At 37.9% G+C, this 17,281-nt stretch overlaps 2 protein-coding genes across 3 annotated transcripts; both read left to right on the top strand.

Moving 5' to 3' along the window:
• The first annotated feature begins 835 nt into the window (after positions 1-835).
• Positions 836-10,848, top strand: atp6v1c1b (ATPase H+ transporting V1 subunit C1b). Its single transcript, XM_023263000.3, has 13 exons — positions 836-995; positions 3,723-3,903; positions 3,992-4,059; positions 4,233-4,318; positions 4,427-4,521; positions 4,692-4,783; positions 5,640-5,738; positions 6,000-6,068; positions 7,983-8,075; positions 8,486-8,579; positions 8,864-8,961; positions 9,071-9,194; positions 9,907-10,848. Exons 2-13 carry the CDS (start codon positions 3,772-3,774, stop codon positions 10,003-10,005), a joined length of 1,149 nt encoding a protein of 382 aa, XP_023118768.1. The 5' UTR covers positions 836-995; positions 3,723-3,771; the 3' UTR covers positions 10,006-10,848.
• Positions 10,849-12,006: 1,158 nt separating this feature from the next.
• On the top strand, positions 12,007-17,129 carry si:ch211-215i13.3 (brain and acute leukemia cytoplasmic protein). Of its 2 annotated transcripts, none has more exons than XM_023263024.3 (3): positions 12,007-12,426; positions 12,669-12,813; positions 15,658-17,129. In XM_023263024.3, the coding sequence occupies exons 1-3, from the start codon at positions 12,288-12,290 to the stop codon at positions 15,887-15,889; spliced, it is 516 nt and encodes a 171-aa protein (XP_023118792.2). In that variant the 5' UTR covers positions 12,007-12,287; the 3' UTR covers positions 15,890-17,129. The 2 variants fall into 2 exon arrangements, with proteins under 2 accessions (XP_023118792.2, XP_023118793.2); XM_023263025.3 differs by having other exon boundaries at positions 12,017-12,426; positions 12,669-12,793.
• The last annotated feature ends 152 nt before the right edge of the window (positions 17,130-17,281 follow it).

Genomic DNA, 17,281 nt, shown 5'->3' on the forward strand with positions numbered 1-17,281 from the left:
TGATGATCAACCCTGACCAGACGAATGTAGTGCAGTTACCTGTTGAAAGCATAGACTTTATATACAGTCTGTGGTTGAAAGACGTTTACTGCCATCTAAAGGCGCTGTTAAGGGATGTAGTACATGCATCTTACCAGGAGAGGTCGACATTGACACAAAGGCACGGGCTGAGCTTTTAAAAAGAAAACAGGAATGTTGCATTTATGTGCCCTCGGAAATATTAAATTTAGGCGCCGGTAAGTAAGTAGCTAATCAATATTAATTTTATACATTAGGTTTCAGAAGCGTATTTCTCCATGTTTCAGTTTGAGGAAAAATAGCTATTTTTATACACAAGCTCAAATTTATAGTGCTTTGTACTGCTAACGTGGCAGACGTTGGACGTTTCGACAGTTTTTATTAATTAGTTAGCTATATTTAGGTACTAATGTTAGCTCATTTCAACCACTAATCCAGTTACGTTTATCAGCGTTAACCACTTACACGTTACTTGTAGCTATCTGCCGTTTGTCCACTACTTTTAGCGAAGTATTTAACATTTTAGATTTATACATATTGCTTGTTTGTTTTGTTTTGGGTTTTTTGTCTTGTTTTTCTCTTTTCTTTTTTAAAATCTTTTTTCTTTTTGTGAGAGGAGGAGGGGTGGAGAAAAGAGAAAAAAGTTTCCTATAAGAATGTATAACTATTTTTTTGTTAACTGAACGCACAAAATGAAATTATTGTACTGTAATTTTGTAACCGAAATAAACCATTGTTTCATTCACATTCGGACCCTGAACCTCGCGAGGACTGCTGGATCACGTGACGGCGGCAGTGCGCAGCAGTCTTTGCGCATGGGCAGAACAGCTCCTCTGATCAGCTGACTGTGAGTGAGATGCTCTGTTGAAGGACCTCTGTGTCGAAAACCTGCTGTTATCCGCGCTATGTATGGGAACCTGCGACTCTAATTGAAACTACACCGTGCGGACCGAACCCCGACGCCGTTAAGCACACCGGTAAGTACCGAAAAGCACCGAATATTGGCGTCGTGACGGCGCGAGGCTGCAGTGACAAACAAGCTCGTGTCAGCAGCAGCAAGCTAACACTGAATATAATCACATACATTCTGCTGTCTGAACCTGATTCTGTTTTTCCGAGGCTGATAGACAAACCAAAGTGCAGCATTTCTTCGTAATGTGATGTTCTTGGTGTTTAATTAGGAGGAGGTTCGGTCTTTAGCAGCCGTCCACAGCCACACACTGATCATATGATAGTCAATCAGCAGACATGGGAACTATCTGTCTCTACCGTGATGACTCTGATGCAATCAACTACTTCTGTGTAGCTCTGCTGCCACATTACAAGCACTGGGAAATGTGAGGAAGTTTACGAATCTGAGGGAAAACTAAAGTTGAAAGAGGAAGAAGGAGCTTAATAATGTGACTCTGATTCATCTCAGTAGTGTGTCTGTCTTACATGCAGGCCTCAGGGATTTTTACTAATCAAAACTAGTAAAAACACACAACACTCACAAGTCAAAGTATTACATCAATAATTTTAGCCAAGCGAAGGTGCAAAATTAGAACAAGACTATTAGTAATAATTATGTTGAATGACCTCTTTCTTTCTTCTACTACTGTTATTTTGTTAGATTTATAATATGCCATAATTATTATGAGTTGATCGTGTGATGTTGCTTAAAAACCTTAATTTCCAAAGTAGCTGGCAACTATAGTTACCAATTATTATAGATAAACATAGTGGAATAAAGATACAAAGTGTAATATTTTTCTCAAAATCCTGTGAAATGAAAGTGTACAGTAATGTAAAACAGAAATACTCAAGTGCAGTACTTAAATGCCACACTTTATAAAATACTGCACTTAAGTACAAATTTGACTCTTTTCTTTCTGCCACTACTTCACTACATCTCATAGGGAAACTTAACAACGTTTATCTGATGGCATTAGTTAAGCAAATTAGAATTTTTGCACTCAAAACATGCTGAATATATGTGTATTTTTTTAAATGTATGAAACCAAGCAGTACAGCTGAATTGCTTAGTCGATTAATCACTTTGTCATAACTGTTTTGATAATCAGCTAGAGCACTTGTGATTGATTTTACACTATTTTCAAAATTTTTACAAACCAAACAATTGATTAATGAAGAAAATAATTAAAATAGTTTTTTCATATTAAAAATAGTCATTAGTTGCAGATACAAAATGGGTCAAAACAAGTTTCACCTCACTCAACTACAGCAGTAAAATATAGCTCTAATAGTAACTTACTGATGTATTATGTAAATTTATTACAATTACACGGGGCATTTTTTGCACTGGTTACTTTTGGCTCAATATATAATTGCGGGAGTTTTTGTAACATAGTTGACAGGTATCATAGTTGACATTTTTGCTGTTTTCAGGCCTAAAATCAACATGGCCACCTATAACTAAACACTACATGGCATTTTTACAGAAAGATTCTTCTAAATATTATATTTACAGTTGAGTAAAATTTAAATTGAAAGTTATTTCTAAAGATATTGTAGGAAACCCGTTGACATGCCATAAATCCACACTTTATATTATTACTTTATATTAAATAACTAAGAAAGCCTTGGAGTCTTGCCAATCTTTTCTTCTTCTTTCTTCTGACCATAATGAACATAAAAACATATCTTTTTTACTTTTAATAAAAATGTATGCAAGATGTATCCCATGGACTTCAAAATTCCCTTAATTACATATTGACCTTTTTACTTTTAATAATTTAAGTACATTGTCAATATGATGCTTTTCCTTAGGTTAAATTTTTCTGCAGGACTGTTTCTTGTAAAAGATTTCTTTTACTAGAAAATATATATATTTTTATTATTTGTGTTCTACATATATGCGCTTGAAAGAGAAGTCATTTTGTTTTTTTAATTGCGAATCAGTTAAAAATTACACTAAAACATAATAATTTATTAATATTGGATCAGATTTTCACCAATTTTTAGTTATTAACATATTTTTTAACTGATTTCTGATTAAAAAAATATAAAAACAGCTCTATTGTTTGTTTATGTTCTACATATATGCAATGAAAATAGACATTTTTTTTAAAATCGGAAATCAGTTAAACATGATACTAAGTAATAATTGTTCAATATTGGATCCTATATTTATCCATTTTTAATTAGTAGTATCACTTTTAACTGATTTCTGATAATAAAAAAAAATCCCTTTTGTTTGTTCATGTTCTATGGTGTGGCAATAGTACTTTTAATTAAGTAAAGGGTCTAAGTACTTCCTCCATCACTGCTTAAATGTAAATGACTGATGGTGTGCAGCCCATGGACTGTGGAAACCAAATCCCTCTGCTTTGTTTTTCTGCCGAAGAAAGTTTCCCACTATTTTAAGTTGTTTAGGTACTGAAAGGAAGGAGTATGTACAACCCTTCATCAGTCTATATCATGTAGTCATTTCATATTGTTGTAATGCAGTCATCATTTTTTTTAAATCATTGGGGAAACGGTTTATTGATAAAATAACAAGACATAGAAATCTAAAATGACAATAAAACACTTCCAATAATTTGCAACATTGGTCATAATATGCCAGCAAAACCAGAGATACTAAAAGAGCAGCTGCAATGAAGCACTGACACAGTTATGTGTCGCCTCAAACACGATAATATAGTCTCTTACTTATCATGAAGAGACCTTTATTAATAATCTCCCTCTTCTGTTCCCTTCAGTGACTTCCTGACATCACTGGCCCAGTGGACTAACTTCCTGCCAGCAACAATGACAGAATTCTGGTTGATCTCTGCTCCGGGGGAGAAAACCTGCCAGCAGACCTGGGATAAGCTGATGGTGGCAACAACACGCACCAACAACCTCTCCACTAACAACAAGTTCAACATCCCCGACCTCAAGGTGAAAAACAGCGTAGCTACTATAAAGAATGCAGGGTGGACGACATTGTTTAGCTTTTTGTTGATATTTTGTGTTCTGTCTGGAACAGGTTGGAACACTAGACGTCTTAGTGGGTCTGTCAGATGAGCTGGCCAAACTAGACACTTTTGTGGAAAGGTAAGTTTTGGTGTTGAAGAGCTTTCTGTATTTGTTGGGCAGAAGGAAACTTGTCAGTTGAAATTTATGAAGGATGAAACTTAGATGGAATCACCCGGACTGCTGTTATCAACTGCTGCGTTTCTCTCTGTTTCATGTCTTTGCATCACTTCTCATCCCGTGTTGGGCTTCAGTGTGGTGAAGAAGGTTGCTCAGTACATGGCTGATGTTCTTGAGGACAGCCGAGACAAAGTCCAAGAGAACTTACTGGCCAATGGAGGTAATTGCTCTTAGTATAATTTGGTTGATTGCTATACGATTAATACAGCATATAAAGCTTATGGAAAAGGCGATGAATAATGCTTTATATTGTTTCTACCTGCTACAGTTGACCTGGTCACCTACATCACCAGATTTCAGTGGGATATGGCCAAATATCCAATCAAACAGTCACTGAAAAACATCTCTGAGATCATCTCCAAGGTAACTCAGAAAATCAGCTCACTTATGTTTGTTATTTATTGTGCAACATTAATCTAAATTCAGTGTTTATTCAGTGGTCACTATATGTTATATGTCTGAAATAAAAATAAAGATGCGCTTACTGAAGTAAAGTATTATATATTATTCACCCCCACTTGCTTGGTTTCTAGCAAGCGACTCAGATAGACAACGATTTGAAAGCCCGAGCTTCAGCTTACAACAACCTGAAGGGAAACCTGCAGAATCTGGAGAGGAAGAATGCGTGAGTAATTATGAAAAAAAAATCTCTCTTTTCTTCTTCCACTCACTCATTTAAACAAGAACAGACGTCCAAAATGTAGTCTTTAATTTGATAACAGAAGTATTGTCTAACACTTCATCATTGATTGTGTTTCTATACATTTCCAAAGTGATAGTGTACAACAGTTTGTTGGTTTAACCCTGTAAGACCCAAATATATTTAAAAAAATGATCAAAAAAATAAATAAAATGAATCGAAAAAAATTATATATATAAATCCAAATATAGAAAAAAATTGCAAAAAATACAACTGCAAGATATAAATGGTAATAATAATAATAATAATAATAATATATAAACCCAAATATAGAAGAAAATGAGCAAAAAAATCCAAAAAGAAAAAAAAATAAAACAAATATAGAAAAAAATGAGCAAAAAAAATTAATATATATGATAGAAAATAATATTTTTTAAAAAATATAACTGATGTATTTCTGCAACATTGGGTTTTACGGGGTTAAGCTATGTAAAAATGTAAATTTTTTAAATTGTTTTTAATTTTTTACAAATAATACACACAATCCTCATATGCTGCATCTCACACAAAACTGTATTTTTTCAAGTCTTTTTCTGGCTCTTCTGTTTTCTTCTTTTCTGACATAGTGAGAGAGTAAAAACAACCTTTTAGGGTGTTTCAGAAATATAATACAAAACTGGCGATGCCAATCTGTCGGAACCTGTTCTGCTTTTAGTAGCTTCAACAATTTTAACACTAGTTCTTCTTACCAGAGTGCTTCTTTGTAGCTTTTTGCAGCGTCTGTTGTCTGCTCTAATGTTGCCTGACCATCTGAACTCTATAATATGTGTCTTTCTTATAGGGGGAGCTTGTTAACAAGGAGTCTGGCTGAAATAGTGAAGAAAGAGGACTTTGTTCTGGACTCAGAGTACCTGGTTACCATGTTGGTGGTTGTCCCAAAGTAAGTACACCATCAACTTATGTGCCCAAATTTTGCTGAAGCGGAAATTCTTAATTTGTGTGCATGTATGCATTGGAGATATGAAGACTTTTAAATAATTTAAAATTAGAATTGAATTCATTGTGGTCATGGAAATGGTCAAATTGAGACATCTAACAATTTATTCTAGTCTGACAACTTTGCTTTAGGTATCAATCTTCATATTTTTTTTATGCTCAGATGTAAAATAATCTGCCATCTTTTCCTTTTCACCCTCCACAGGACAAGCTACGCTGAATGGCAGAAGACGTATGAAACGCTGGCAGAAATGGTCGTGCCACGCTCCACTAAGTAAGCTCCAACTAGATGAAAAACTTCAGAAGTGATCATCCATATGAAGAAGATGACTTTATTTTTTTTAATGTAATAGCCATATGTGTGTCACGTATAGAGATTTTTTATGATGTAGGTTTTGCCCAAGTGCAAATCTGCAAAACGCTCAAGTACCACAACAGTTTCCTTTCTTTTTTCCATACATTGGGTTCCCAGGATATAAGCGAAGGAATGGTGACTTTATGATGTTTTGTCGATGTGGTCAGATCTTATGAGAAGTTGTGTTCATGCTTTTGGACAGACAAGGCCAGTATATCCTTGCTGTCATCTATTAGTTTGTAAACTACTGTTACAAAGCCTTTAGTTTGCTATTTTTGTTTTTGCCAGCTTAGTTTTTTGGAGCCAGAAGTGACCACATTTGAGTGAGAGTGTACCTGACTTAGAACCCGATGACACACGAACGTTATCAGTTAACACTTACAGCAGCTATCTAGCTGTTGCAATTGAAAACACAAGAAAAACACTCAGAGCGCTCAGTACTCTGCCAAAGCTGCTCAGTCGTCGTACGATTTCCGACGATAAGTCCCAAAAAGTTCACAGTGGTTGATTTGTAGTAGGATCATAATCATGTGATCGTCAGCAGATAGCTGACATAGCGTTCACTTGTTGTCATAGTTACAGTGACGCCGTGCTGCTATCTTGCAACGATACTATAATCTTTAACAAATCTGTGAATCCAGACAACAAGCAGCATCACTGCTAAAATCTAATCACTTGGTCCTTTTATCCTTTCTGACCTTCCCTGAAAAAAATCATCCAAATCTGTTAGTCCATTTTTGAGTAATGTTGCGCACAGAAAGACAGAAGGACAAACGTACACTAATTGTCGCATAACTCCGCTGTGTTCCTTGGTGGAGTAACAATGTCAAAAAGATGAAAACATGGACAACACCCAAAAACAAGTTGATCATCTATTTTACTCTAAATCAGATTATGATTTGCAAAAATAACCCCAAGTTGTATTGAAGTAGACTTGAAACTTGTGTTTGACTCCACAAACTCTTTAGGTAAATTTTGACAGAGCTAAAAGATCAAACCAGAAAGGGACATTTTCTCATAAAGTTTTATTTTCCAACTAGCAAATTGCCCTCTACTGGCTGTTAGAGAGAATGCAGGTTGAGTCAAAGGGAAGTGTTTGTAAGTGGAAAGCCAGTGAGGGATGATTTACTTGTGTTGTTGTTTTAGTAATAACTCAAACTTAAAAATAACAACAATGTGGTGGCACAGAGGAAATCAGTTCACTTAGATGGAAACTGTGCAACCACTAGTGGATGTGAGTCCTTCAAAGTTTTGCTTCAATGATTGCTGATATGCAAATTTGTGTCAATGATCTGATGCACATACAGCCTAAAATAGATTAGGCCGCCATTCTAGCTGTGACTGCAACCTGCTCCACAACAGAGATTTGGTTTTTAGTCAGTTGAAATAAATTGGATGTGAATATCTCTCTGCCACATTGTTGTGTGACCGACAGAGAAGTAGTGACAGGAATTACAATACATTGGAAAATTGAAAAAAGAGGACAAAACAATCTAAATGCTGCTGATTTCACAATGTTTAATTACTGTAAAAGCCTCCTAATTCTAGCGATCATATCTCATTGCAATAAAGTAAGTGACAATTCGGCTACAAACGTAAAGCAACCAGAGCCTTCAGGTCTCTGTTTTTGTGTGATTAACTGTAAAGTGGAAATCACCACTTGCACATGTGGGAATATAACCAGTCATATTTGACACCAAACAGAGATGAAGGCTGCAGCCGGTGGGCAAAGCTGAGTCTGAAGCTAATGCTGGACTTGAAACCAGCTGAAATGTGTCAGGCATGTTGTATGTCTCCAGTTTTCATGTTGTCATCTCCTGTCGTCTTCTCCAGGCTGCTGTTTGAGGACAACGATAGCGGTCTGTTCAGTGTCACTCTCTTCAGGAAGGCTGTAGACGACTTCAAGCACAAGGCCAGAGAAAACAAGTAAATTACTCCATTTCAGTTGAATTACAAAATGGAACGTGCAAAGCTTATTAGAGTGAGAATTTATTTTTTATTATTTAAATTTGAATTGCACAGAAAAAGAACTATATTATAGTTCTTTTTCTGTGTTTTCTGTGAATTGTATTTTGTATATTTTGGGAATTAATCCACCATAGATATTAAGTAGTGATGAAGTGGGCTTCAGTTCTATAATAGACCCAATTTTGTCAGCCCTTGACAGCTTCTCCAATTAGCATGACAGAGGGATCCTATTGTGTGTGCTGTATTTAACATATTTTCAAGAACTGTGTTTTCGTGTGAGTAGTAGGTGCTTGAATTCACTCGTACACATCTGCTTGTTTGCTGACAGCTGATTGCCAGCTCTCTGCTGTTTTTTCCCCCCGACTCAGGTTTACAGTGCGTGATTTCCAGTACAATGAGGAGGAGATGAAAGCGGACAAAGAGGAGATGACACGTTTGTCCACTGACAAGAAGAAACAGTTTGTACGACTGCTATGTTCAACCTAAACACTATTACTGACCATTTACAGATGCATAGTAATAATAATAATAGAGCCCACTATGTACAGAACAAATATAGTTTTGAACTCCATAGTATTTTTGTTTTGTGTGTATTACATGCTATACTTTATCTTAAGCCAATCTACAGTTCTGCTTACTGCTAAAAATGTTTAAGATAGTAAAAAATGAAAAACTAAATCCGTGATTTTTACCCATTTTGTATGTATTTCTCTTGCATTGATAAATTGCCGTTTCTGTCAATCTAGGGGCCTTTGGTACGATGGCTGAAGGTGAATTTCAGCGAGGCCTTCATCGCATGGATTCACATAAAAGCTCTGCGTGTGTTTGTGGAATCAGTATTGAGGTGAGAGCCACTGAAGACCTTGCAGCTTTCCTGAAGCAGCCTTTTTAAATGCCAGATTAGTTTCACGTTCTTGCTGATCCAAGATGACCTCCGTTCATGTGTTTCATAGGTATGGGCTGCCAGTCAACTTCCAGGCCATGCTGCTTCAGCCCAACAAGAAGAACATGAAGAAACTGAGGGAGGTGCTGTATGACCTGTACAAACACCTGGACAGCAGTGCTGCAATCATTGATGTGAGTCTGAGTAAATGTTCATTCATGGATTTTGCATCCACGAGTACTGACTGATGAGGACTTTGAGCATTGAGCGGATGTGTTTTACTACGAGGGATCGTGTTGGTCTGCTATGTGGGTGTGTCACAACACAAAGAAACACACGTGGACATTTCTACAAGCTGTGACTTTGTGCTTTTTACAGGATGTAGTAGTTGGTTACTGATTGTACTGTAGCACAGCATCAATGATTATTCATGAGGTGTGCTGAGCCCTATGGTATAGCCTCCTCCTGGAGTTTGTTGCCTTCCTATCCCCAGTACAGTGGGCGGACATAGCACAGGATTTCTGGAGAATTTAGGAACTTCCCACTGCGTTTGAAGTGCCATCAGTGGAGAGCGTCTGCAAGTTAAAGCACCTCCAAAGTCCAGCAGCAACTATTTGAATTACTACTATTTTAATGTTGAATTGTAATTCTAATTCTCCTAAAAAAAAAAAAAAAAAAGCATTTGTTTTGTGTTCCTTTTCACATGTGCAATCGTTGCACTTACAATTCACAAAATTTGGGCTGCAGATGACAAAATTTACTTCACACAGACCCTAGAATGTCTTTACTGACTGATTTCGTTAAGAACATTCTTGCATCACTATTCTTCCTCAGTAACTTGCATGAAGAAAGTTAACAAAAAGTAAAAACAAGCACTTTGTGTGTAATTGTCTTGTCTGCCTGCAGGCCTCTATGGACATCCCAGGGCTGAACCTGAGCCAGCAGGAGTACTACCCCTACGTTTACTACAAGATCGACTGCAACCTGCTGGACTTCAAAGTCTAGATATGTTGCCATTATCATCGTCATCGTGTGCAGCAGTGTTCAGATGTGACACGTTCACAGACACAAGCTTTAATTTATTTCCATTTCCTGTCTTTCCTCTTTTTCACCTTTTGTGTTTTCATCCTCTCATATCCCCGCCGTGTTCCTGCTACATTCCTGGGTCGATGTTAAATCACTTGGCTGGAATCGGAGTGCTGATTGGCGACTGTCAGCAAGATCAGATAGATTTTAGAGTTAAAATGGTCTAAAATGGTCTGTTGTAATATACCTGAGTATGGGCCCTTCTTTTTGTAATTTTTCTGTTTGTACCGCACTGTAAATGGACAACTTCCCAGGTTACGCCCACCAAAATGGTTTACATTCCCACGTCATCAAGGGACATGTAAAATACTGTGTTTTTATTGTCGCATTCCCCCCCCCTCATCGTACTTTATTTAAAGTAACATAAACGGTACACATGTGGGGGAAGTGGGGAGAAAAATAAATGTATGTTAAATATATAGTATTTATTTTAAGCCTCTAAACTCTGTGAATGTTTCTGTTTGTTCAGTTTTTGAACGTGATGTGTTTTTAGCTTTATGTAAGGAATGCCTGTTTACAAGTAGATGTTGACCATCGTTTCCCCTCCTGAAGCTATAATCCTGTGAAACACTGGAACTGGTCATTTTACAGTAAAACAAGCAATATGTTTGTTGATTGTATGCTCCTAAGATTTCTGTATATGAAGCAAGTTTGAGACAAATTAATTATAGGTATATGTGCAAATACTGTATTGTCAGTATAATTGAAAATCGAACCACATATTTAAGATAAATGTGAAAATAAATACTCTATGTGAAGATACTTGGCCTTTCACCCTTTTTTAATTGCCATAATGTGTATTACGCTACAAGTCTGTTTATAGAGTTGTCACTGCGTGGGGGTGAACCCGAGTGTGTGTGTGTGTGTGTGTGTGTGTGTGTGTGTGTGTGTGTGTGTGTGTGTGTGTGTGTGTGTGTGTGTGTGTGTGTGTGTGTGTGTGTGTGTGGGGGGGGGGGGGGGGGGGGGGGGGGGTGTTTTCCAGAGCCGAGGGGGCCGCACGGCAGGCAGAGACCCTCCACGACGAGCAGGGGATCCAGGAGCAGGCAGCAGGTCCAAGGTGAGGGAGGGAGGAGGGAGGTCTGGTCAGGGCTGGATCCAGAGTGCGGGAGATGGAGGGGCAGAGCAGGTGGGACCGGGCAGCTGGGTCAGTGGAGCTAGGCAAGAGAAACAAATTTTAAGGGTGTCCAAAAACCTTTTTCCACCACTGCAGGTCTTTAGGGACAAAAAACAATGGCATAAAAATACTAATTTTCTCTTTTGTTGCAAATACTGCATTATCAGAAAAATTAGAATTCAACCACATATTTGAAATAAATGTGAAAGATTCTTGGTTTTTTTTCTCTCTTGCTGCAGAATCTGTTATATTTCAACATGAACTGTCACTCTTATGAAAACATCGTAAGATCCGGACTAAGATGCAAAGCCTGCAAGGCAACCCAACTCCCCTTCCAATTAGTGGCTTCTAACTGATCTATATAACATGAATTATTTATCAACTGTCCATAAAGTAGTTTGTGACTTCATATAATCTCAGTAGGAATCAGTAAATCACTCTTAACCTTGAAGTGTAAATTTAAAAAGACCCTTAAGGACAAAATATCCATATCAAAAACAATTCTATAAATATACAACAAGTGGATGCTATTTTTCGCTTTTTAATGCCTGTACTGTATTGTAAAATGAAATAAAAACTGAAATACTCTGTTAGTCATCTGAAATATGCAGCTGTAAATCTACTCAGAGATCCAGAGTCTGCTGCAAAGTTGACATAACATCATCAATAAAGTCATTTTTTGCCACTTATGAATGCAAACTGTGGTATCAGGTATGCAAATATTTTACATTATTCTTGCAAAACACAAAGACCACAATGATTGATAGTGCATATTTGCAGGATGATGGTGACGATGATGATGGTGGTCGTAGTGATGATGCTGATAGGAGCTGATTGTCCCTCTCAGCCAATCAGCGCTCAGCCTGCGTGCAGGTTTAACTCCCTCCTCCCTGGATGACGCAGACAGATCCCGTGTGTTCACGCCGCTGCTGCTCAGCTGCCGTCTGTGGAGAGGAGCATCAACCAGCAGCTCACGATGGAGACGCAAACGGGGATGGAGCTGCAGCGGCAGTAGAGATCCGGTGAAGATGCTGCAGCTGCTGCGCCGTTTCTAAGCCCGAGTCAGCTTCAGCGACACCTGCCGTGGATGCTTTTCTCGATGGGTTGTGGAGGGAGTCGGGCGGACGCGATCATCGAGCCGAGATACCATGAAAGCTGGACGAGAGAAACAGAATCGACGTGGCTGACCAACACGGACGTAGAAACCCCTCTACCAGTGGCACCCAGTAAGAACCTCCACCCTTCTTGTTGCCTGTTTCAGCTGAAAAATGAAAGATCAGTCATTGCAGGCCACATTGCATTCCAAATTCAACATCCTGTAGTCTGAAATATGATCCAACAGGCTCCAGCAAGAAGCTAGTGAACCATTCAGATCATATCAGCTGCCATCTCTTCATACCATCTTATTTGCAATGTTTTGATCCACTGGATCTTGTGTTTTCGGTCAATAATCAGCTGTCATCCTAAGGTAAAGCTCTGGAGAGCACCCTGAGGGAGAAGAGGATGGTGAACACCGGCACCCAGTGTGGGAAGCAGGCCCTCACCACCACCAGCTCCAACCACCAGAAGAGACCCAGACGCTCCTTGAGTGATGTAGGTGTCACTGGTAGCAGGTACTGGCATGTCCAACTCCTAAATATACAAACACCAACAGCCTGTCTGTGCTCACGTGGTGCAGCATCACATACTGTACCTGTCCTCTTACATCACTCCCCATTTGCAGCGATTAAAGTCACAATACTCTGCAGAATTAGGATCAATTTCATGAGGAATTTGAACGCAGGACTTTTAATAATATGTTATGAACAAAAATATGAATGCAGCATGTTAGCATTTTTAAAATTCTTTCTTAACCCTCCTGTTGTCTTCATTTACGGGCACCAAAAAAAATATTGTTTCGTTGTCTGAAAAAAATCCAAAAAATCTGCAAAAAAAAATTCCCCAAATTTCTGACAATTTGCAAAACCTTCAGGAAGAAAATTCCAATAATTCCTTAAAAATTTCCCTGAAAAGTTTTATTTAAAAAATTCCCCAAATTTGGCAAGAAAATTCTTGTAAATATTTTCAAAAAATTAGTAAAAATCTTCCAAAAAAAATCCTAAAAATATCTAAAGTGATTACATATATATCAGTAAAACTTCTAATATTTTCTTTAAGAACATTCACATAAAATCAACCAAAATCCAGCGAAATTCGCTGGATTTTGGTTGATTTTTTTGTGAATGTTCTTAAGAAACATTTTTAACATTTCTTTTTTCCCCACCAAAAAATGTTCAAAGATTTCCCAAAAATGTTGAAAATGTGGACATCAAAAGTTTCACTGTGAAATTTCCCCCCCCCCCCACATTTTCAAACTTTAAAATGGGTCAATTTTGACCCGCAGGACGACATAAGGGTTAATAACATAGGGAAATTTGTAGTCACAACACATGACATCAAGACATCATAAGTCAGTAAAGAGTCACAAATCAGCGCTGTATAGACTTAATGAGGTTGTCGATGCTGCTTGTGGAAAGTTGTCCCACTGTTCCTGAGGGGCTTGGTGCAGTTGGCAGACATTGTTAGTGACAGGATAAAATTGTCAGACATTTTCATCCTATGAATCATGAAGCATATTGTCTGTAGCACCGTCGTAGCTATGATTTCTTAGATGAGAAATAGTGTAGTTGTGGCCCTAACTGACATGACAGCTTCCATCATGCCCGCTCTTTCTGTTGTCATCTGTGGCATCGTGTCATTTGGATAAAGCTGCATTTTAAGGTGCATTTAATAGTCAAACAGTGTCTGTGTTCTGTTCATAATGTCTGAACATCCTCCTTTATTGATTCAGCGGTTGAGAATTTCTCACCAGTTGGCTAAAGTCAACCCTTTTCTAACCACAACGATAGAAATTAGATTAATTATTTCTCTAAATTAAAAAAAAAGACCCCTTGCATGCTCCGTGTACATCTTTGTTCTGCATATTTGCACAGAATTAAATCATTTTTTATTCATCTGTTTTTATTGGAAGCCCGAAACAGGTTAGAAATCTCTGCCGTGAGGTCGTCCTCATACAATTATAACTGCAAACAGTACGAACACGGCAGACATGAAGTGGCACTGAATACTTCTCCCGATTTTAACATGTAGAACGACAGCTATGTCATAGCTCTCAGTAACTCTGCCTACATATAGATCATTTCTGGCCTATCCTTCTTCCTCAAACTCACATCTTTATTATGTAATTTAGAAATCATACAAACAACTACAAATGCATTCACAAATACATCCATATATTGTATTAAAACTATTTAATTGCAATTTGTCATTGGTACGGCTGCGTCACTGCTACATATAGCTGAGTTTTAGCCCAAATGTTATTGCATCATCACAACAACTGTAAATGTTCAGAGATGCACAATATGAAAACATTAAATAATTGGTTGATTTGTTTAAAGTGGGGTAAAGTTAGCTGCAAAGATTCTGGGCTAAATAGGCCAAGACAGAATCTGTCTGGTTAACTGCAGACCACTTTTAGACCAATTGGTTTCTTATTTAAGTCCTTTACAATAGGTTACATTGGACAAGGTTGGAATAAATATGTGCCACAGAGCTTCATGATCAGCTAATTATTGAGTAGTCCACTTAATAATTTGCAACCATTCTGATAATTGATCAAGAGATACAGTATTTATTTGTTAGTATTTGCTGCTTTTGTGTATAGTATATAATAGAAAACTGAAAATCTTGGACTGATAATACAAGAAATGTCAAGATGTCACTTTTATTTTCTTTTACTTTTATTTGGGCACTGGGGAATATAATAGGCATTTTCACTTGATTTAAAGATAAAATGTTAACATTATAGGTTTTGTCAGCAAATACTATTGGTGGATAGAGTCTACAATATACAGTATGTAGTCTAACTTTTAAAATCATTAGTAAATTTTGGCTGTACAACTGTAGCAGTAAGGACACACATTGAGAATAATATATTGTTTAACATTTTTTGGAATTGGGAGCACCATCTATGATTATGTCAACCAGTCTGTCAGCCAAATATTTGATTAGAAAGCAAACTACACAAACATTGGCAAAGAAGAAAAGTGTCTACAGTCAATGCAAGTGCATGTCAGCACTGATAATGAGCAGATAGAAAAGAGACATAAGGATAAAAATACATGTTCTGCACATGTTTTAGATTGAAAGTAGGATTTCTCATTGGGGACTGAGTTGCAATTATATTTACAAAACTCCTTTAACTATTTAAAAAGCCTCAAAATCCATCCATCCGACCAGTTGAATTACATTTTTCCTCATCTCAGAAACACCGACTGTTGTTTCTTATCCACCTGCCTCTTTTGGCACAGCTTCGGTGACTCGGGTCTCGCTTGGCCATCTTTGCCCACTCACTTTCTGTCTGGTGTGGTGATATTTAAATGACGTGACATTCAAAGTCTTACTTTTCTCTCTCGCAGCAAGCTACTCGTGACTCCAAAAGGGGGGCATCAAAGGAGGCCGCTGCGCTGTCTACTGATGGGCAGCCCGTCGATATCAATGCTGGTGGAGATCCTGAACCTGGAAACGCGGGTGACGAAAGATGAAGAAAAGCCACGAGCCCGTGAAGAGGAGGACGGCCGGAGCTGCGAGCAGTTCACCAAAAAACGTGACGGTGATTTGCAGAAGCGCGTGGGCGATGTTTGCGAGTGACTTGGCGAGATCCTGGCCGTCGATCGCGGTGATTTACAACATAAGCACCCGCATACATCTCCATCCAAAGACCTCTGGATGCTGCATCTTTGTCGTGCCATTGCATGTGTGAAGAAGAGAGTGGGTTCCAAACAATGTCCACACTCTCCACCATGCTTTTCCTCCCATGCTTATGGTGCCAGTCAGGGAATGTGTCACTGTGTTAAGCCAATTTTAAGAAAACAAAACAGAAAAAAAAGAGCGAAAAGAACAGATTGCCCCCATATGCACACGATAATCACAATCTGCACATCCAATGTGTCCTGTGTGGGGCCCTCCTAAAGATTTTTGCTTCAGTTCTTTGTGCAAGTATACTCCTTTTGTTGTGAATGATAGTATGAGAACCAATAACGATGCTGTTTAACCTCAGTCGATGCTGTAAGTGATGTTCATTTAAAAAGAACCTGAAGTGCTGTATTGGAAGCAGAGACTTGGATGTGTGAAGCTTGAAGGCTAAAGACTGTCTTTTCCAGCCTTTGCAAGATAAAGAAACAAACACACCCGCATGTGCCTACGATTCATCTTGATTTGAACTGTACTTGTGTTAACTTTGAGAGTTTGTTTTTCGAAACTTCGTTCAGTATTATGTGTTCTACAGTTCTCTTTTTATTTTCCGTTATGTTGTATAATGATACACTTTATATTATTTACCACAAAGTATTGTAACTTGTGATTTTTGTGGCTTACACTGATCTGCATGTATAATTCAGACTCATAATTATTTGGTTTTGGTAACAAAAGTCTCTGCCCAAATATGAACAAAAGCAAGCCATTTGAAATAAAGTATTTGCCTCTCCAGCACACATGGAAATACTCAGGAGGTAACTTGAGGATGGGGCATTAGGGAGATGATGTTTCTGATATTTCTGACCAGCAGATGGTGGTGTTGACCATCTGAGGTCTCACTAAATGAAGCTGAAACAACCACTGAAGGAAAAACATGGACCGAAAGTTGTTTGACGATAAATGATGGACAATCTACTGGTCATGTCTCATTTAACGTTGTATACTTGTGGTAGCTGTTGCTTGTTGAGAGTTTGGAATCTTTCACTGGGATGGTGAAATGTATACAGGCCCAACCACGTTTGTGATTGAAAACAAACTTGAAAATTTTAACACAAAGGATCTACCATATTTTTTTCTTCTTTGCATTAAAGTTGTTGCTGGCTTTCTAAGTTGTGAAACCCAGAAAAAAAAGTGATATGTGTTGTTATTTCTCAATAGCTATACACAAAGGCTGTACCGCATTTCAAACCTTGATTGACGGAGTTGAAGTGCCTCATTATACCTACAGCCTCTGTCAGTGTATATTTTTTGAATTTTTGAGATCATTTATGTGTGCCGTGGGTTAAC

This window comes from Amphiprion ocellaris, chromosome 15 (assembly GCF_022539595.1).
Source record: "Amphiprion ocellaris isolate individual 3 ecotype Okinawa chromosome 15, ASM2253959v1, whole genome shotgun sequence".
Classification (NCBI taxonomy): Eukaryota; Metazoa; Chordata; class Actinopteri; family Pomacentridae; genus Amphiprion; species Amphiprion ocellaris.